The sequence below is a fragment of the Macrobrachium rosenbergii genome, chromosome 13 (genome assembly GCF_040412425.1).
Source record: "Macrobrachium rosenbergii isolate ZJJX-2024 chromosome 13, ASM4041242v1, whole genome shotgun sequence".
Taxonomy (NCBI): domain Eukaryota; kingdom Metazoa; phylum Arthropoda; class Malacostraca; order Decapoda; family Palaemonidae; genus Macrobrachium; species Macrobrachium rosenbergii.
The window spans coordinates 12,636,847-12,658,898 of NC_089753.1; the positions used below are offsets into that span (position 1 = coordinate 12,636,847).

Consider the following 22,052-nt stretch of genomic DNA (forward strand, 5'->3'; position numbering starts at 1 on the left):
GATTGTGATGTCTTGGACATGTCCTTTGCACAAACCCTGGGAGGACAGCATAATGACTGTGTCAACTGGTCAACTGTAGGTAACAGAACAGTTGGAAGACCCAGACCTACTTATCTAAGAACTGTGAGAAGCGGTGCTGGAGATAAGTTGAGACAAAGCACATGAAAGACAAGAGGGGCAGAATTTTACAAAGGGATTGCATCATAAAGAGGTGGGTGGGAGCGACGACGACGACGACGATGATGAATGATGATGTGTGTGTGTGTACTATACCAAATGGTCCGCTGGCATAGTGGTTAGTGTTGTGATGTCACTCAGATGTCGGGGGTTCGCGTCTCCCCCAGGGCGATGAAAAATCATTGGCTCTGTATCATGATCAGTTATTGCTGCACTGTGGGGTCTGCAGTGGGAGGTTGAAACCAACATTCTTTGGAAGCCTGAATTTCAAGTCAGTGGCCCCTGTGTGCTTGTTCCATGTGAACAGATTTCAGCTACTGAAATAATAATATTATTATATACAGTATATAAATATATGTATATATATATATATATATATATATATATATATATATATATATATATATATATTATATATATATACACATGTATAATTATATCAGTTGGCTACTTTCTTTAAAGTGCTGAGTCAGGGGAAATATAAGGCAACATTCATCTGTTAATAACGGAATAAATTAAGAAAAACTCATCCTGAAAACTTATACATTGGACGCCTTACACACCTACATAAAAAGCTTATAGGCAGCGATTTGACCTACTCAGTAAATACTAAGTTACTCCTATCTTAAGGGCACTGCGGTGCTTCCTGGTGCTTCAGGCCCTCCCATTTCAACACCACTTCCACTCCATCTGCCTGTCATTTCGTTGGTCTTCCTCCTCCTAAAATCTTCCTTGATAGGATCTTTTCACTACCTAAGTGGAAGGTAGAGGACACGGCTGGGATAAATTCAGTAAGGGTGTCAGTCTAGATAGGGATTTTGAGTCATTTCACTCTCATCTAGATGCCTATGATTACCTTATTGAATCTACTTTGAAGAATGCTGAAGGCTCGATTCCAAAAACAAAAGGCAAACCTCGTAGACCTGCGGTTCCCTGGTGGAATAAGACATGTGGTATTCTGAGAAAAGTGACTAGGAAGTGCTACAGACGTTACAAAACTAGTGGCTCCCCTCAGTCTAAATTAATCTACAAACGTGCTTTAGCCAAGCAGCGGTATGCTTTTTATAAGAAAGCCAAAAGAGAATGTTGGCTTTACTATATTAATGGAATAAACTCCAAGACCCCACTAAGAATGGTGTGGCGCAACATAAGGAAACTGAGTGGAAAATTTGTTGCGTCACCATTACCCTCATTAAAATTAAATGACACTCTAATCACAGAGCCCACTGAAGTTGCCAATGAGCTAGGAAAACACTTTTTAAAGTTTCCAGTCCTAACAACTATTCTCCAGAATTTCAAAGAATTAGGGATTCAGAAATGTCTCTAAAATTTGATTTGGGAAAATTTGAACCATACAACTACAAATTTTCCCTAGGAGAATTTCGTGAGACGCTCTCCTCAAGTGAATCCACAGCTCCAGGTGAGGATACAATCATATATGAAATGCTGAAACACCTCCCAGATGATGCCAAAAATATTTACTCAAGATTATAAACAAAATATGGGAAACTGGAATTTTACCCAAGGACTGGAAAATATCCATAATTGTTCCTATTAAAAAGCCTAATAAAGATGCTTCCCAAGCCACCAGCTATAGACCAATAGCTCTTACCAGCTGTGTGTGTAAGCTGATGGAACAAATGATAAATACTAGACTAATTTGCCACCTGGAAACCAAAAGATTACTATCGCCATTTCAATTTGGTTTCAGGAAAAACCGCTCCACCCTTGATCCCCTGCTGAGGCTGACCAACCAAATCCAACAAGGATTCGCCAAACAGTGTCAGACCATCGGCATATTTTTTGACTTAGAGAAAGCATATGACACTACCTGGAGAATTGGCATCATGAAACAATTGCACAAGATGGGCATATGTGGAAGAATGATCAGGTTTATATGTTCCTTTTTAACAGACAGACTTTTTAAGGTAACTCCCTCTCCCAACCTTTTATGCAGGAGGAAGGAGTTCCCCAAGGAAGCGTTTTAAGTGTAACACTTTTTCAGTGGCAATAAATAGTATGGCTGAAAAAATCTCACCCCTGTTAATGCTCGCTTTTTGTCGATGACCTTGCAATATACTGCACAGGATATGATTCCTTGTCTGTATGTAAAAATTTGCAAAGGTATATTAATTCTATTACCAAGTGGGCTGATGAGAATGGTTTCAAATTCTCCTCTTCCAAAACAGTTGCAGTAAGGTTCACCAGGTGCCGGCGTGTGGAAGAGGTTCCCACACTTAGTTTAAAAGGGTCCATCCTTCCTTACGAAAATGAAGTGAAATTTCTGGGGATGACTATTGACCATAAAATAACATGGGCTAGCCACATAAATGCTCTAAAGATTAATGTTAAACAATCTATGAATATTTTAAAGGTTGTTTCTGGATTTAGTTGGGGGGCTGATAAGAAATCCCTTCTGAGGGTATATGACTCTCTGTGTCGATCTAAGCTAGACTATGGCTGCCAAATTTATTCCTCAGCCTGTAAAACCAAGCTAAAGGAACTGGATGTTGCACACAACATGGGGTTGAGAATATGCTCAGGGGCTTTTAGAACTTCGCCTGTTGAAAGCATAGCCTGTATGTCGACAGAGATCATTTTCCCCTTGATCTAAGAAGGTAAGAGCTAGGGTTGCGATACGTGACTAGAATGAAAAGTGCTCCCAAAAATCCCCCTTCCAAGTACTACAGGAAACAGACTCTCGAAGTTTTTCTGGTACAAGAGCTTCTAAACCATTCCAAATTCGACTGAATGAGAATGTTATTACGAATAATCATCTTAAATCCCAGAAAGTCCTAGAAGTAGAATATCCTGTAAATCCATGGCTTATTCCAGAAGCATTAGTATGTAAGAAACTGTTTAACAAAAAGGACTGCCCTGAAGAAGAGATTAGGGGAAAATTCTTAGAGCACGACGTTACCCATGCTAATTTTGCAAAGATCTATACAGATGGATCAAAGTCAGACAGTGGTGTTGGTTGCGCTATTATCCTTGGTGATACAACGTACGCAGCTAAATTACCTCTGTATCAATATTTACTGCCGAATTAACAGCCGTAGTCTCTGCCCTGGATTTAGTTTTTCAAAGTAGTAACTAATTTTCTCAAAGACTCTAGAAGCACCTTAGAAGCTATTAAAAGATTTAATAACTTTCACCCATTAATTCAAAAAGTTCAGGAGAGGCTTCTTCGTATCTGTTGTCGGCGTAAATCAGTCTCTTTCTGTTGGGTCCCTTCTCACGTGGGGTTTCGCGGAAACGAGATGACAGGCAAGAAAGCGAAACCTGCTAGTGTTTTATCGGAAACCTCTTTTAGAAAAGTGCCTCATACAGACCTAAAAGGTCCTATTAGATCTTAGGTTTTAAGTAAATGGCAAGAAAGGTGGACTTCTCTTCTTGCCAATAATAAAAAAATATAGAAATATTAGGGAAAACATACTGCCGTGGTCTTCGTCATTCCAACTTGACAGACGAACAGAGGTTATTTTAACCAGATTAAGGATTGGGCACACTCGTTTAACCCATCAGTTTATTTTAGAAGGAAGCAGCCCTCCAGAGTTTGCTTACTGTGACGAGACACTAACAGTGGAGCACATTCTGGTGGTCTGCCCCAGATATTTTAACCAAAGAGAAAGATATTTCCAGGGTAAACCCCTCTCTGATATTTTGGGAGATGAAGTTAAGTATATCTTAGTTGAACCAGACCACTGAGCTGATTAACAGCTCTCCTAGGGCTGGCCCGAAGGATTAGACTTATTTTTACGTGGCTAAGAACCAATTGGTTACCTAGCAACGGGACCTACAGCTTATTGTGGAATCCGAACCACATTATAGCGAGAAATGAATTTCTATCACCAGAAACAAATTCCTCTTGTTCTTCACTGGCCGGTCGGAGATTCGAACTCACGACCAACAGAGTGGTAGTTGAGAACGGAAGCCGCTCACCCAGCGAGGAACTTTTGGGATATGAAGTAGATATTTCTGATAACATCTCCTTTTTTTAAAGTGCATTAAAATTTTTAACGATATTTAATTTATTTAATATATTTATTACATCACATAGAATTTTAATGACATTAAATTTTTTTTTTTATTATGTATATATTACATCATTCATTAAACTTCATACCTTTATTACGGAAGCCGCTCACCCAGCGAGGAACTTTTGGGAGATGAAGCAGATATTTCTGATAACATCTCTTTTTTTAAAGTGCATTAAAATTTTTAACGATATTTAATTCATTTAATATATTTATTACATCACATAGAATTTTAATGACATTAAATTTTTTATTATGTATATATTACATCATTCATTAAATTAATACCTTTATTTAATGGTCACATCGCTTCATTTTATTTATCAATTATTTCCTTCATGAATTCAAACCTTAACATTATTTTCTCTTCATTACGGCGCCGAATGGCCTTCTTGGCCCCAGTGCCTGGGCTTTTGCCCTAAATATCATTCATCCATCCATCAATATGATGATAACTGGTTTGGAAAGATAATACAACCACTCGATCCATTGAAGAGAGCACTTTTGTAAGCAAACAAGTACTGCTGATTGGAGAAATTTATATCCTCAACAGTCATGTCTACATGCAGTCTCAGACTTTGACCAAAACCTTTCTGGAAAAGGAAGTCTTATGTTGCGTAAAAATACTTATTTGATTGGCATGGTTGCAGTCAATTCAGACAGTATCTCGCGATGTGTATCTTGTTCTACGATCTATCTGGTTATTAGTCTAAAATCCATTTGCTCATTATCCTTTTTCTTTGCGCTGACTTCCATCTAGTATAATTTTTTTTTCCTTACAGCACCTACTGGTTTATTTATTCACATTGTATGTCATTACTTTTAACTATCATCATGTGTACCAGCACGCAACTCTTCATCGAAAATCCTCCTGTTTCCAACACCTATCCTCTATTTCACAACTGAACGACGAAATGCATTAATGTTTTCTCCTATCCGCTCTATACATGCAAGGTCTCCCTGTTGACTGTATGACCCCATCTAATAATAATGCATAATCCAAAGACAAGCTAAAAATTATATATTTACAATGATGATTGTTTTTAACACTAAAAACTATCTGAATTTGCAATGTTAGTTTTCAATTTCACCAGGTTTGGAAGGCAAGCATACTAAGTTACACTATAACACCTAATATAAATTTTTTGAGCATTATGAGTTCTGCTGAATGCCTTCCTAATGGTTTTCTTACAAATCATAATAACTGAGAGCTAAATAACTTTCCCCCTTTACAGGTGGTTTTCCAACAGTCGTGTAAGGACCATATAGAAAACATGCAAGTTTTAGCATAGTTCCTCATTATAAGTTACAGTGTACTTGATACAGTACATTAATCAACGCTCAATCACGTGTTACGAGACTCCTTGTGTCTTGCTGCCACAACCATGGGTGACCCAGTAGCTGTAGAAGAACCTCCTCAATCAGAGCCGAGAAATGGGCCAGACCAGGTAGGAAATGTTTGCATTTTTTCATGCCTTAAATGTTATTTTTTCAAGCCTTAATTTTTTCTGTTCAAGGGAACTATAATTTAATTTGAAATTTGTCAAAATTGTAAGACTCAACTGCGAAACACTACAATTTACAGATCCTGCCAGCAACTTGCATTAAAACTTCGGAGGCTCATGAGCCTGTGCAACTGCAAATCACTGAAGAGGGACCGGCATCAGAGAAACCAGTATCTGTCCACACACTGCTGAAGGAAATAGCCACACAACATTCAAAGCATCCTGCACTTGCAATCAAGAGGGATGGTGCTTGGAAGTAGGTTCCTTGAGTGTTGTAATGTTTAAGGAAATACTGCATACAGAGCATTCTTTTTTTTTAAACCAATGACCATACCCAACCCAGGGGGAGAAGACAAACACAGCTGGGAAAAAGTGAGTCTTGAGTCTTAGTGATAAACCTGCTTCATGAAGGATGGTATATATATATATATATATATATATATATATATATATATATATATATATATATATATATATATATATATATAACCATATATACCATACCCAACCCAGGTCCCGGAGAAGACAAGACACAGCTGGGGAAAAAAGTGAGTCTTGAGTCTTAGTGATAAACCTGCTTCATGAAGGATGGAGTATATATATATATATATATATATATATATATATATATATATATATATATATATATATATATATATATATATATATATATATATATATATATATATATATATATATATATATATATATATATATATATATATATATATACATATATATACATACATACAGTAAGTATATATACATATATATATATATATATATATATATATATATATATATATATATATATATATGTGTGTATATATTTCTTGATTATCCAGATTAATAGAGCCAAGGTTCTGTCAGATAAGGTCGAAATCCAGACAAGGTCAAATAAAAACTCTCTGGGTGTAAAACGGCATACCATACTCTCAATATGTTTATACCATAAACTCAATATGCTTATAAACAACAATCATCACACTTTAAGTGAAAACTTCATGCCAAAGGTAATTATACACTTTATTTCAACACATTTGTAGCTGTATACTTTACACTGTACAAATATATTCTGAAAAAGTGAACCCCTCCGTTTCTCTCGCGTTAACATTACACAATTCGGTAGGAAAGTAGCCTACCTGTTTTTACCCACAGTTTGCCATGGTTTTATTACTGTTAATGTATATTTACACAGCAATTTTCTTATCGGTTGTTATCATATCGTATTATGCTTCATTTGTTTTCTAATAATTTGATAAATTTGCATTTTTTATTCGCTGTTGTGTTTCCGTACCCTGAATTGCGACAAGTATTTCATCATTCATATTGTGCTGTAAACTGGGCTCTTTCAGTATATTGTTTTTAAGAATATTATTTAAAAGTTATTAGTTTCTTCTGTTTTATTATGACCAACGATTTCTCATTATGGCTTATTATGGAAGGTGTGTGTGTGTGTGTGTGTGTGTGTGTGTGTGTGTGTGTGTGTGTGTGTGTGTGTGTGTGTGTGTGTGTGTGTGTGTGTGTGTGTTTGCATCTTTAGTGCATATGGCATTCCTCAATGATGACCTGTCCAAAGCAAATTTATTTTAAGAACACTACTAAAAAGTAATTCATTTTTTTCTAATTAATGATTTTTTATTTCACCTCATAATATCACAGAAGCTTTACTTGTACATTTCATCAATGTGACGTCACCATTTAGTTTTTTCAGCTGACTTTAATATGATTACCAAACATATAACAGTAAACAAGAAAATATTTCATCACTATAGATATTATATTTCATCTCATATATAACGTTTACATCCACATTTAAATGTTTCGTGGAGAGAGAGGAAAAAAAAAAAGCTATACAGCTAACCCATTGTTTCAGATCGAAGTGGTGAAGTTGCCAGTATACAAGAATTTCGATAAAAAATATTTATTGAATATGAAAACTTTACAAATTCCGCCCCCAATGGGACATGACACTCGCGCACAGTAAAATTTTTAAAAATATTTATAATGAGAATTTTGTCATAGATATTGGCAACATGTTGAGCTATTTATAAAGCGTTTCCCTTCCCTTAACCAAAGGGAAGGTGTGTGTGTGTGTGTGTGTGTGTGTGTGTGTGTGTGTGTGTGTGTGTGTGTGTGTGTGTGTGTGTGTGTGTGTGTGCACACGCTAAGCCGGCTAAGGGATATAACCTGACTGTCTCCTTTTTACTGTGATTTTTATTGTTTTTTTCTTCATTTTGTGAAGTGAAATTATGACAAAACACAGATAATTAAACAATTATAAAAATAAAGTAACATTAAAAATGAGAATAGTATAAACAAAAAAAAAAATGAAAAGAGTGTGTGTATGTGTGTTTGATAGGCTGCAGCATACAAGGTCTCTCTCTCTCTCTCTCTCTCTCTCTCTCTCTCTCTCTCTCTCTTATACTGTAATCTCCTTTAATCATCATCTTTCTTTGCATCTTTTCCCACTTCTATGTGGGTGTAAAGGCGTCAAGCACCTCTTCATTTCTGCATTAATCACATAATGTATATTACCTGTTATTATTTCATATTTTTATATATCTCTCCATACTAATTACTGTCCGGCCTTGCCGCCGATGTATGTGACCACTTCTGTACGTTTGTTGTAACACGAATTATTCTCATTTATATGTCATCTAACAAACAAATTCTTGCCCAAATGCGTGACATGGGATCCGCAGGTCAGTGACCACCTTTCCGTCCGCATTCCTCGATGTATACCTGGCTTCTGAAAAATAAATCAGATCTGTCGTCTTGAATCTCACAACTGGTGACCTGAGGAGTGACAGGTAAACATGCGGTTTTGGCCCAGCTATTAACGGACTAAATACGGCCGCATTTACCTTCAGAGAGCCTTTAGCGGACTCAAAATGGCGATACAGTCTAGGCCTCTGAAAGCTCCTTCCTCAGAGGAACCCCATGCCATTAACGGACTAATAACGGCGTCCCCGCGAGGGCACGTTTTGGCATTTCGAACGGTTTTGGCCCTCGCCTTTCACGACTCACGTTGACCACTCGAATTCTAACACCATTAACGGACTAAATACGGCGCGTACTCACGTTTTGGTGTGTGACAGTAAAGATGGCAGAGTCTGAATTACAATGCGAATCCGGAAACATGGAAATTGTCTGTGTGCCCCTTTCACCCACGAAGCCAGATGCAGTGAAGCTCCCTCCGTTTTCGCTCCAGAACACAGTTTCTGCGCACTGATGCTCACTTCCGCGTGGTGCACATCACAGTTGAGAAGACCAAGGCAGACGTTACCATGACGACGCTACCTGAAGAGGCCTTCAACAAAATCTCCCCATGGCTTGACTCACAGCCAGACAAAGTCACATACTCAGCCTTGCGAGACAAGCTGATACAAACATATTCCATGCCCATCCCCGAAAGAGCACAGCGTGCACTAGACCTGTTGACCCAGCCCCTAGGGGAAGCATCACCCAGGGACACCTGGGACGAACTGCAAGGTCTGGTAACACTACCGGGCATCGACGCAGACGGGCGCAGGAAGAAAATCAGCCTGACAAAAGCAATATTTCTGCGGTGCCTTCCCCAGGAGGTAAGGGGCCAAATTAAAGACGCAGATGCCCTTCCCATGGACGAGCTGGTCAACGTCGCACAGAAAATCCACGAGGCCACTAAAGCCTCCAAACACGCCACTGCCCTCACAGACTGTAGCCTAACAACGGAGGACGACGACCCAGAAATCATAAACATGATCTACAGGAGGAAGGCACCACCGAGGGAGCAGAGGGCGCGGACATACCTGGCATGGTGCTACTTCCACAGGAGATTCAGCCCCAGCGCCAAGAACTGAAGATCCCCCTGTTCCTTCACAAAAAACGAGAAGGGCCGCCACAAGTAACAGCAGTGGCCGCGAAAGACAATGGATTCTTCATCAGGGACGAAATATCAAGGCGGCACCTGCTGGTTAACACGGGGGCTATGCAGTCGGTGTTCCCACCGTTGGAGGAGGACTACACCCGGACAGCTGACTCCATGCCCTCCCTGTTAGCCATGAATGGAACCCCCATCCGCTGCTATGGAACCACGACCCGCACAATCTCCAGCTTGGGCCGCAGGTACCACTGGCCTTTCATCATCGTGGAGGTCAAGTTCCCCCTCCTGGGCACCGATTTCCTGGGACACCATGGACTCCTGGTCGATGTCGGCAGGCAACGCCTCATCGACACCGGAACCTGCCACTCCCAACCACTCTCCACCAGACCAGGGATGCCCGCCGTCTGCTTCACAGCCTCCAACAATTACACCACCCTCCTCCAGAAGTTCCCCGAAGTTTTTAAACCAGAGCTCCGCCATTTGCCAGGGGCCGGGGCCAAGCATGGCATCTTCCACCACATAACTACAACGAGCCCCCAACTCATACCAAGTTCCGTCGCCTGCCCCTAAAACTAGAAGACGCCAAACGGGCTTTCGCTGAGATGGAACAAATGAGCGTCTGTACCAAAGCATCGAGCCCGTGGGCGAGGTATCTCCCCTACATATGGTAAAGAAGTCAGATGGCTCCTGGAGGCCCTGCGGAGACTACTGTCGTCTGAATTTAGTTACCACACCAGACCACTACCCCCTGCAGAACAAATAAGACCTGACGAGCACCCTTCACGGGCCAAGGTCTTCACTAAGGTGGACTTGCTTAAATCATACTTTCAGGTTCCTGTGCATCTTAAATCATACTTTCAGGTTCCTGTGCATCCTGACGACATTCCGAAGACAGCCATCATCATGCCATTCGAGACGTACACCTTCTCCTACTCCACCTTCGGCCTCAGGAATCGGGGGCCACATTCCAATGCCTGATGGACATCATCCTCAGGAGCCAGCCCTTCTGCGTCTGTTACGTAGACAACATCCTTATCTTCTCCAGGTCCCTAGAGGAACACCTTCACCACGTCCACGCCATCCTGAAACGCCTGCAGGAGAACGGATTAGTCGTCAGGTTCAACAAATGAACATTTGGGGCGGAAAAAATAGATTTCCTCGGACACGAGACCTCCCCAGCAGGAATACGCCCCATGGCCTCAAAAGTGAAAGCAATAGAAAAGTTCCCGACACCGCAGACAATCACCGTTTCATCCCAGGCATCGCTTGCATCATGTATCCCCTGACAGTAGTCTTGAAGGGCAAGCCAAAAAAGCTGATGTGGGACGCTCCGCAGCAGCAGGCGTTCGAAGAGATGAAGACAGCCCTCGCAAGTGCCACCACCTTCACACATCATAACCCCACTGCTGCCCTGAGACTCACCACCGATGCCAGCAACACCGCCTGCGGGGCAGTGCTCGAGCAAATAGTTGATGGCACCCCCCAACCTCTAGCCTTTTTCAGTCACAGTTGTTGCCAGCAGAGACCCGCTACAGCGCCTTCGACAGACAGCTGCTCGCAATCTACCAGGCTGTGCGGCACTTCAAAATACCTGCTTGACGGTACTCAATTCATCATCCTCACGGACCACAAGCCCCTGGTGCACGCATTCGCAAAGGCAGGCGACGCGTGGTCGGCAAGGCAGCAGCGACGCTTGGCCACCATCTCCAAGTTTGGTTGCACCATCACCTACGTCCCCGGCAGGAAGAATCCAGTGGCCGATGCCCTATCACGGGTGGAAATCAACTCCCTCCACCTCGGCATAGACTACGAGGACCTGGCAAGGGAGCAAGCAGCAGATCCGGAAACGGCAGCCTACAGGACGGCATTGACGGCACTCAAGTGGGAGGACATACCCTTGGGAAATTCGGGTGCAATGCTTCTCTGCGACACAAGCACTGGCTGCCCCTGCCCCCCTGATGACAGAAAAATTTATGTGGCATGGCATCAGGAAGGACGCCTGCCAGTAGGGAGGAGCTGTATCCCGTGCCAAACCAGCAAGGTCACAAGGAACACAGAATCAGGCATTGGTGATTTCCCCCAAACTCATCGGTGTTTCAGCCACATCCACATAGACATCGTTGGGCCTCTACCGCAGTCTGGGGGCGCTAGGTACCTCCTGACGGTCATAGATCGCTCCACTCGCTGGCCAGAGGCGACAACTATGGACGAGGTGTCAACAGCATCCTGCGCAGAAGCCCTCCTCTCCAGTTGGATCAGCCGCTTCGGGGTGCCAGGCAGCATTACTACGGACAGGGGGCTCAGCATGCCTGTCAGAACTCTGGGTCTCCCTGGCACGCCTGATGGGTATTACACTTCACAGCACGACGGCCTACAACCCCGCAGCAAACGGCATGGTAGAGAGGGCACACCGCTCACCGAAGGCAGCTCGAATGGCATGTTGCACCGATGAAAACTGGAAGGCCCAGCTCCCCTGGGTCCTGCTGGGTCTCCGCACCACACCGAGGGCAGATGGCGACGTGTCCCCCACAGAAAAACTCTATGGAGAAACACTAGCTGTTCCAGGGGAATTCTTCCTGCCATAAGCTGACGGCACAGAAACCCCCCCTCCCAAGGTTGAGGGAACTAGCACAGAAGTTCGAGCCTTGCCATAAGACCTTCATGGACAGAACCAACACCTACAGCCCAGCCAGTCTGGGTTCCTGCACTTACATCTTCGTCAGGATAGACGCCCGTCGCCCGTCCTTGACCAGGCCCTACAGGGCCCCTTACCAAGTCATCGACAGGACCCCCAAGGTGTATCTCATCGACATCCACAGCCGGGAGGTTTGGGTTTCCATTGACAGGCTGAAACCAGCATTCCTGTTAGACAGCGAAATCCGAGAGGAGGCAGGCAGATGTCCCAGGGTCCCTCCTCAAAACGCACCTGCAGACATACCCACCGCCCCACCAAGGACAGGCCATGGGCGCCCCAGAGGCCGCACTGTGGAAGATCCAGCAGTTGACGTTGCCCCCCAACCACAGTTCTCGAAGAGAAGGGGTCGCCTCCTGCTCCCCCAGCGCCTCCGTGATTAATTTTCATGTCATCCAATAATTATCTCTGTAATCACTGACTGGGGAGTACAGTACTTGTAAAGGCGTCAAGCGCCTCTTCTCAAGTCCTGTATATTACCTGTTATTATTTCATATTTTTATCTCTCTCTCCATAGGTATTACTGTCTGGCCTTTCCGCCGATGTATGTAACCACTTCTGTACGTTTATTGTAACACAAGTTATTCTCATGTATATGTCATCTAACAAACACAAATTCTTGCCCAAATGTGTGACATGGGATCCGCAGGTCGGTGACCACCTTTCCGTCTGCATTCCTTGATGTATACCTGATTTCCGAAAAATAAGTCAGTCATACCCAGACCTGCCGTCTTGAATCTCACAGGGGTCAATGTTTCTGACAGCTTTCCTCCACCTGGCTCGGTCAAACACATTGTTCTCTGACAATTGTTTGTCTCCCAGGTCTCCTCTGACTACATCCATCCAACTTTGCTTCGGTCTTCCTCTTGCTCTCCCACCAAGCACCCCCATCTGCATCACTCTCCTACCTACATATGTCTCATCCCTTCTCATCACATGGCCATACCACTGCAGTCTTCTTTCCTGGGCCTTCTTTGATAGTTCTACGACTTTAGTAGTTCCTCTTATTCTTTCATTTTTGATCCTGTCCATTTTTGTTACTCCACACATCCACTGAGCATTTTCATCTCTATCGCATCCAATTTCTTCTCTTGCATTCTCTTTACTGGCCATGTTTCTGCTCCATACATCAAAGCTGGTCTCACTACTGTCTTATACACTTTTCCTTTAACCTTTATGTTGATTCTGCGTTCGCACAAGACACCTGACATCTTTGTCTAATTTTTCAATCCAGCCTGCACTGCGTTATTTCAACATCCAAATTTCCATCATTAACCACTGTTGAACCAAGATACCTAAATTTTTCTACTTGGTTCAACCTTGTTGCTTCCATACTTATCTCGGAGTTTTGATCTTCATTAAAACTTAGGTATTCAGTCTCCTTCCTACTGATCTTTAAACCTCAGTCTTGTCTTCCAGTACCTTCCTCCATTGCTCTAGTTTTGACTTCACTACCTCTCTGTTGGTGCTGCATAACACGATGTCATCAGCAAACAGCATGCACAGGGGGATTGATCTCTTATTCCTTGAGATAGCATATCCGTTATCAGGTCAAAAAGATATGGACTTAAAGCAGATCCCTGATGTAAACCAACTCTTACTGGTATCCATTCAGTTAACCCAACACTGCTTCTAACTCATACATATCTTGGACCAAACTCACATACTTCTCCAGTGTTCCCTTTATTCGCATACACCTCCAAACCTCTTGGCATGGGACTCTGTCATGTGCCTTTTCCTGATCTATGAATACTATGCACAGTCCTTTCCGCTTTTCCCAGTGTTCTTCCATCCTCAGTCAGAGAGCAAACACTGCATCTGTCGTTCCTCTTCCTGGCATGAAACCAAACTGTTCTTCATCTACAGATGTTTCTTCTCTAATTCTTTGATCCATTATTGTTTTTGTGGTGTGAAACATTAGCTTTATTCCTCTGTAGTTTGCACAACCCTAAATTCACCCTTCTCTTTATAGATAGGCAAAAAGTTTTCTCTCCATTCTTTATCTTCTAATAAAATGTGAAAAAACTTAAAACAAAAAAGTTATAAAGTCAAACACCTGCCTACCCATCTCCACCCATCCCACAAAGCCCTCTCATCCCATCCCTGTCAAGAACCTCCCATAACCTTTTCTCTACTAGTTTCTACCTGTAAAGAGTGTTTCTATTTGCCCTTGCTGCTGCCACACACTCCCCTCCAATCCTGCCAGACCTTCCCCTCCTTCTCCCAACCTGGAAATACCCTCCCAACACAACCCCCCTAAACCCTATCTCAGCCTGTTTATGAGTGTAACCAGTGTTACCAACATTTCCTTAGTCCAAGCAGCACTGCCATCCATTGAAGAGTGGGTTTTCCAATTTTTATGAAATTTATACATACAGTAATATGCACCCTGGCCAACCTATGCTGAAAACCAGATTAAGGTTGACAGTTCAATATCCTCATGGCAATGGCTTAGTTATGTGACTGTGAGTCTCACTCCTGAACATCTTCCTATTAAATTCTGTCATGTAATTCTTCAGCTTGACACATATCTCTAATACCCATTCAAAAGGTAAAAAGCATGATGTGTAGTGATGTATGCATTTCTAACTTTATGAAATTAGCACACAAATGCTCACCCATCTAGGCACCTTCTACCATACGAGGTGTGATCATAAAGTATCAAGGCTGGCGCTATAAAAAGAAAACTGCAACACAACATTTTTGCATTTAATTTCCTTCGAATTTGTCCCCTTCGGAAGCCACACACTTTATCCAGCACTGTCTTCATTGATGAAAGCATTCCTGGAGCTCGTTTTCTGGAATAATCATCAGCTGCCTCGTTGCATTCACTTGGATCTCCTCAATGTCTCGAAATCTTCTTCCTTCAAGTGGGATTTGATTTCTGGAAAGAGGAAAACGTCGCAAGGGGCGAGATCTGAGGGATAAAGTGGCTGTCGGACCTGGGGGATGTTGTGCTTGGCCAAAAACTGCTGCACAAGCTACACTGAATGGGCAGGTGTGTTGTCATGGTGCAATTGCCACTCACCAGACACATGCAGTTTTGGCCTTTTCTGGCGAACAGCATCGTGCAAATGCCTAAACACATCACAGTAACACTCCTTGTTTACTGTCTGACCAGGTGCAGCATACTCATGATGAACAATTCCCTTGTAGTTGAGGAAAACGATATTTGCAGACCGTGGGTCTCCCAGAACGTTCGCCACTATCGACATTTTGTCAGCCATCTTGAAAACATCTGAACCACTCGTACACTCATATACGACTCAAACACTCCTCTTCATACACTTTTTGCAACTTTGCGCAGGTCTTCACATAGGTACCGCCAAGCTTTTGGCAAGATTTAATGCAGAGTCTCTGCTGAACTTTCTCCATCATAGTCAATGCGATGACCAAACACTACACACATTCCTTCCAAGCACTGCTGTAAAGAGCGGAAGTGAGCTAGGATGCTAAAAACTTAGTGTGCATGCACACAATGGAGGGTCAAGGTCAATCTGTGCCAACTGGCTTCATTTTGCATATTTTGGCTCCTCTACTATAGCAACAGTCCTAATACTTTATGATCACGCTTTGTACATTATGGTACTGATGACGTATCTTTCTCAACCAATTAAAAGCAATAAACATGGTGTGCAATGACATTGTAAGGGACCGCATGGTGGTCCTATGGGCACACGTGTGTGTGAGTAAGCCACAGGACAAAACAAGACAACAAAGCATCCCGCTCTCTCTCTCTCTCTCCCTCCCTCCCGTGCGTCACCAGCGATCACTCGAGGGAACGCAACTTCTTCCATACAATATTCGTGTCTATTTCTCTCTAACCATTGTTGTCTCGATTCATGTACAATCACCACTACTTGCATTGCCATGCAAGCATTCCGACCATGTACTCATAATGTTCCACCAAATCTGTGTCCAACTATATATGTTTCTGTCTGTGAAGATGCCGAACATCTCGCCATTTCACATTGTATGCTACTGCATTGTATTCATTAATCTGTCTCGAATCTCATGCAAATGTTCAAATGTGGAATTTCCTGGCCTTTCCATTGACATATGTTTTCTCATTGTATGTTTATATTGTCTCCCACAATCGCCATCTGTTTGTCTGTCGACAAGCACGTGTCCGAAATATAATCTCTGTTGTGTCTTGTCTGTGTGTAGAAACTGCATTGCAGCTCACACCAGCTGATAACAACCATGAAGATTCTGTACATATATTCAGTAAGGACCAAGCAATAAAACTAGACAACACCCAGCCAATATGTCACTCAATACCTTCCTTACACTGGTGACCCTGGAGTGACCGGAAGGAGCCAACGGTAGATGTCCAACCCACGATGATGACTCACACGCCAACGAACCCTTCGCCACTTCCTCGACTCAGCCTCCCAGTAGATGTCCGATCCTCCGAGATGACCCACCCCACCACTGAGCCCTGGACGCCTCCTCCAGGCAGCCTGATGCCACCCCCGAACTCGTACCAGACGAGCTGACCAACGAAGCACCAGCTGACGTCATCCTTCAGCCTGCTGCCGTCCCCCTCGAGCTGGCTACCAAAGGATCAGCAGATGTCATCCTTCAGCCTGCTGCCATCCTCCTCGAGTTCCTGCTGGCCTGCGTCGCCCTTCAGCCTGCTGCCCGCCCCAGCCCAAGCCCTTCGTGCCCATTTGAATTGTCAGCAAGATGATTTCCACTACAGTATTGGGGCCTTGCTCGGGGGGAGAGTATTTTAAGGGACCACATGGCAGTCCTATGGGCACACGTGCGTGTGAGTCAGCCATCAGACAAAACAAGACAACAAAGCATCCCACTCTCTCTCTCTCTCTCCCTCCTGTGCGTCAGTGGCAGCAGCTCAAAGGAACGCAACTCCTACCATACAATATTCTGTCTATGTCTCTCTAACCATTGTTGTCTCGATTCATGTACAATCACCACTACCTGCATTGCTGTCACGTTAAGTGATGGTTTTGCGGAACTGCTGGTTCCCGCTCGTTCCCTTTGTGGATTGCTGCCTCCCCTTACCTTCAAGTTTTTTTGTTTTGATGCTTTCGTGGTGAGCTGCCGGTTTTCTGTCGTCAGTCGGGTCTGGTAGGGCAGCAAAGGTAGCGGCAGTGGCAGCAGCAGCAGGCAGTTTTTTGAGTCGACGTTGGTCGAGTTTTTGAGCAGCAAAACGAAGTGGAGCACGTCAGAGGTGGAGTGTGACCATGAGTAGTCGTGTGACCAAGCTGCTCATCTTTGATGAAGCGTGAGGCTGTCCTGACGATCTCCATCGGGTATTCTGGTTTGTGGGGTCTTGTCCCTGTTGTGCAGCTGAGGGCTGTCTTGGTGACCCCGATGGAGGACGTATGTTTTTTTTTTTTTCTGCCTGCTGTTGTTTTTATTTTGCCTTTTTTAAAGCTACTTTTTTTTGTTTGTTTCACTTGATTTTGTTTAGTGCTGCCTTTTGGTTTTTCTTGTATTTATGGTTTTTATCTTTTGCCAGACCTGACTCACTTGTAAATATTGTAAATAAATTAATATTAAGCTCATTTTATTGTTTTTGTTGTTTTCCCATCCTTTGTTTGTTGCATCTGCCGTCAGTCATGACAGCCCCGTCCTGAGTATGTTAAAGAACCTGCATAACGGCCCACTCGGGTCGTTACAATTGCCATGCAAGCTTTCCGATGATTATGTACTCAATGTTCCACCAAATCTTCTGTATCAAACTGTATGTATGTTTCTGTTTGTGAAGACGCCAAACGTCATGCCATTTCACATATATTATGCTACTGCATTGTATTCATTAATCTGTCTTGAATCTCATGCAAGTGTCCATATGTGGAATTTCCTGGCCTTTTCATTGACATATGTTTTCTCATTGTATGTTTATACTGTCTCTCACAATCGCCATCTGCTTGTCTGTCGACAAGCACAGGTGTCCGAAACATAATCTCTGTTTTGTCTTGTCTGTGTGTAGAAACTACATTGCAGCTCGCACCAGCTGATAACAACCACGAAGATTCTGTACATATATTCAGTAAGGACCAAGCAATAAAACTAGACAACACCCAGCCAGTACGTCACTCAATACCTTCCTTACAACATGTCAAATGAAACAGTGCTTTTAAGCCAGTAATAAATCACAAAAGCTCTCAAGACGAAAAACGTCTGCTCGCCCTTCCTACCCGACTCTCCCCCCCCTAACTCTTTCCCTGGCCTACCACCCCCACAATACCTATTTCCAAGTGTGCTTATAACTGTAAGCAGTGTTACCACTGCCTCTTGCTGCCTGTGCAGCGTTGCCAACCATCCTGGTATATTGTTTTTAAAAATTGTAAGTACTGTGTACACTGTACATATTTTATTTAGAAATTTTGGTGCTGGGGACATTCTAGATGAAAGGGCCAGATAAGGTGAAAATGTATATACAGTATAAATCTATGTGTGTGTTCAATGATAAAATGCACTAAATCTACTAATAATTTATGTTTACACTGATCATTATGAGATATTTTTCAGGGCAATGTGTTGCAAAAATTCTTGTTTTCAATAAAAGTTCCCTTTCCAAATCTTAAGAAATACAAAATAAATGAGACTAAGAAACAATGCTTATACTGAAGCACTTCTTTCAAAGTATTTGCAGTATTATTATATCAAATGTTATCATCCTGGTTCCAAATCATAATGAAATAAAAACCAAATGTACAAACAACCTATTATGTGCCTAAAGTACAGTACTGTAAAGTACACTTTTTCTGCCCTGATTTTCTTAAACAAATGTTATATAATGTAGAATCTAACAAACTGAGGCAACTTCATTAATTACATTTACCTTCCTATTCAAAGCAGCAAACTAATTAATGAATGCACTCCATAAAATAATTTGGACTATTTTCCTCTGTTTATTTAGATTCTGGACCTATGAGCAATATTTCAATGATGCAAGAACTGTAGCAAAAGCATTCATTAGGCTTGGCCTTGAAAGATTTCATGGAGTCTGTATCATGGGCTTCAATGCTCCAGAATGGCTGATCTCTAATTTTGGTAAGATAAGCTTGTTTGATGTTGTTATACAAAATAGGCAAGTAAAACCTCTGCTACAAAAAAGAAATAATTTCAATAAATTAAGTTTGCTCAACAGATAATATTTTAAGTGTTAATGTTTTACAAGTACTGTAAATGCAATTAGTACACTTTACGTATTAATGAGGAACATTTATATACAGTACAAGCTTGCATGCCAGTAGGCAGACTGTAATTTAATAAGAAATTGGCTCCATTCAAGGTTAACACTAGGTTTATTACAGGTGCCATATTTGCCGGTGGCTTGACAGCTGGAGTTTACACAACTAATTCTCCCGAAGCATGTAGACACATAGCAGAGAACTGTAAGGCACAAATTATTCTTGTTGAAGATACCACATGTTTGAATAAATTTCTTGCAGTGAAAAGATTTTTACCAGAAATAAAGGTGAGACAACATGGGGGAAATTTTTTCTCTTATTTTAGTTTCTTATGTCTTTTCAATTCTTAATCTAAGTTGCATCCTATGTTCAATTATAGACTGTGAAGAAGCTTTCATACCTTTGAAGATTACTATAAAATTTGGCCTTATGCAATAATATTTGAAGTTCACTTTTGTTCAGACACTTGATGTCTACTATGCCGTATTTCAAAATCATCTGGTGACATCATTATTAGTATGTACATTACTGCATGCCATATTTTCTTTTCAAAATTCATACATATTGTTTGATGTATCACTTGTTAAATATAAATAACAAACACCATTGTGCCAAGTTTTCTCTTTAGGGGTCAGATGTGAAATAAGTTCTTTCCTTGCTCCTCTCCTGTGTTCTGTTCTAATCTGATGTGGCTTACCTGGCCTCTACTTAAAAAAATTTCCCATACATTGAATAAACAACCTGCTTTGCTCAATAACTTACAAGGGGAAAGTCAGTACACTACTTTGAAAACTGTACTGAAGTTTGTTATTACATGTACTGTATTGGTTTATGTAATTATTTTTGGTTGATTTTCCTTTTTCTTGTGATTATAAGTGCCCCAGTATAAAATTCTTGTGGTAAATTTTGTTAGTTTTCAAGAATGTTCTGCTTTTTGTTTTCTACATAATTAATATTAGTACAATCCTCTGGTTATTTTTTCTCTTGTTACATTACATACAGTATTCGTTTGTGTTTTGTAATTAGGTTTTGATACTGTACTGTATATAGTTTTATGAAAATTTATGGTCACTGCATGTCAACTGTTTGGCACGGATCTTCCACACTAGCGGATTCTCACTTAAAAGGTGTCGGTGGGGTAGATGTATGACAAATGCCATTTACAGTGAAGGACTGTGGACCACTTCAGATAGATGAGTGATAATAAACAGCAGTGGTGAGATTTTTTACTAATTACGTGTTGTTACATTAGCTTTCTGGTAGTCCTCTGAATAATGCCCAGTGACAATTAGCAAGGATAGGCGGGGGGTGTAAAGACTGCGGATGTGATAAGAGTCAAGGTTGAGGTGGCTTGAGCATATGGTAAGGATGAGTGAGGAGGATGAAGGAAGAGGGCTTGGATGGACCCTATTAGGGGCAGAAGGTCAAGAGGGAGGCAAAGAACTAGATGATGATATATGTAATGAAAAAGGATTTGGTTAAGACGGGTTTACCAGAGGAAAATTCTTTCAATAGAAATAGTTGGGGAAGACACATCTAGGCAACTGACCCATTACCTTAAGGATAACAGATGGTATAAAGATGATGATGGTGGGGATCTTTGGTCAAGATAACAGAACCCATTAGTGAGGAGAGATTCTGATTTACCAAACAGGGATAATCCATGACATTTACTTAACCTTTGACGAACTTAAGGTTATAGAAATGGTGATGTGAAGATGGTTATCTGGCAGATTAGGCAGTAACACTATTTCTGACTTCTCAAAAAGTAATCACAAGTATAAATATAACATGCTGTGTTGCTTTGCTGGAAACAAACAAATATATGCTTACAAGATATGAAACATACATGCAACATTCAGATAGAGCCATGTGCATTGTAAAGTATCCTTTTTTAGCACCTTAGTAATGTACTTAATTTCGTTTATACAAAAAATAATCAACCCCTTCTGATTACAATGACATAAAAGCAAATAATCTCTTTCCCAACCTCTTAAGTTCCTCTTGGCTTCTGCAGAAATGTCCAGAGAAGTGCCCTTTAGTTAAATTTGGGCTCTGGCTGCCCAGATAAGCCTGGGAAGAGATCTTTAATATAATATATGTAGTTTTTGCTCATGCATAAAAACAATTGTAAAACAAAACTTACTGTATTAAAGCATTTTTGAGAATTCTGGGTCATCTGGAAAGCTAAGAGAGTTATTAACTAAATTTAATATTTAGTTTACAACATACTGTACTTATAGTTTTCAAAACTGACAAGTTATTAATAATCTTTATGTATTCATTTTTCTTTTTGTAATAAAGTGACAATTCTTATCAAAATTGGTAATAACAAAGCTCATTGCCATTTTTTTTTTTTTTTTTACTAAATGGCATTTTATTCTTTCAGGCAATTGTGCAGTGGTCAGGGGATCCTGGTGCACCAGGAGTACTGTCATGGGCTGAATTAATAGCAATAGGTTTGACCGAAAAAGATGACCAGTTAGAAGAACGCCTTTCTCTGCAAGCTGTCAATCAGTGCTGCACTTTAATATATACATCAGGTTATGTTTTTTGTTGTTTGCACAGCCACTTACTATTGACTAAGAATTAAATTATGGTCTC

At 41.6% G+C, this 22,052-nt stretch overlaps 1 protein-coding gene and 1 long non-coding RNA gene across 4 annotated transcripts in view; one reads left to right on the forward strand and one right to left on the reverse strand.

Moving 5' to 3' along the window:
- LOC136844912 (uncharacterized) overlaps positions 1 to 22,052 on the reverse strand; it is a 511,857-nt gene that overhangs the window by 426,836 nt on the left and 62,969 nt on the right. The gene's annotated exons all lie outside the window — the stretch shown is intronic.
- LOC136844909 (long-chain-fatty-acid--CoA ligase ACSBG2-like) overlaps positions 1 to 22,052 on the forward strand; it is a 77,243-nt gene that overhangs the window by 9,257 nt on the left and 45,934 nt on the right. For both annotated transcript variants that reach the window (XM_067114232.1, XM_067114231.1), the window contains exons 2-6: positions 5,450 to 5,662; positions 5,800 to 5,975; positions 19,175 to 19,308; positions 19,572 to 19,735; positions 21,838 to 21,991. In XM_067114232.1, coding sequence (XP_066970333.1) covers positions 5,600 to 5,662; positions 5,800 to 5,975; positions 19,175 to 19,308; positions 19,572 to 19,735; positions 21,838 to 21,991 — 691 coding nt within the window. In that variant the 5' untranslated portion in view covers positions 5,450 to 5,599. The remainder of the gene's footprint in view (positions 1 to 5,449; positions 5,663 to 5,799; positions 5,976 to 19,174; positions 19,309 to 19,571; positions 19,736 to 21,837; positions 21,992 to 22,052) is intronic.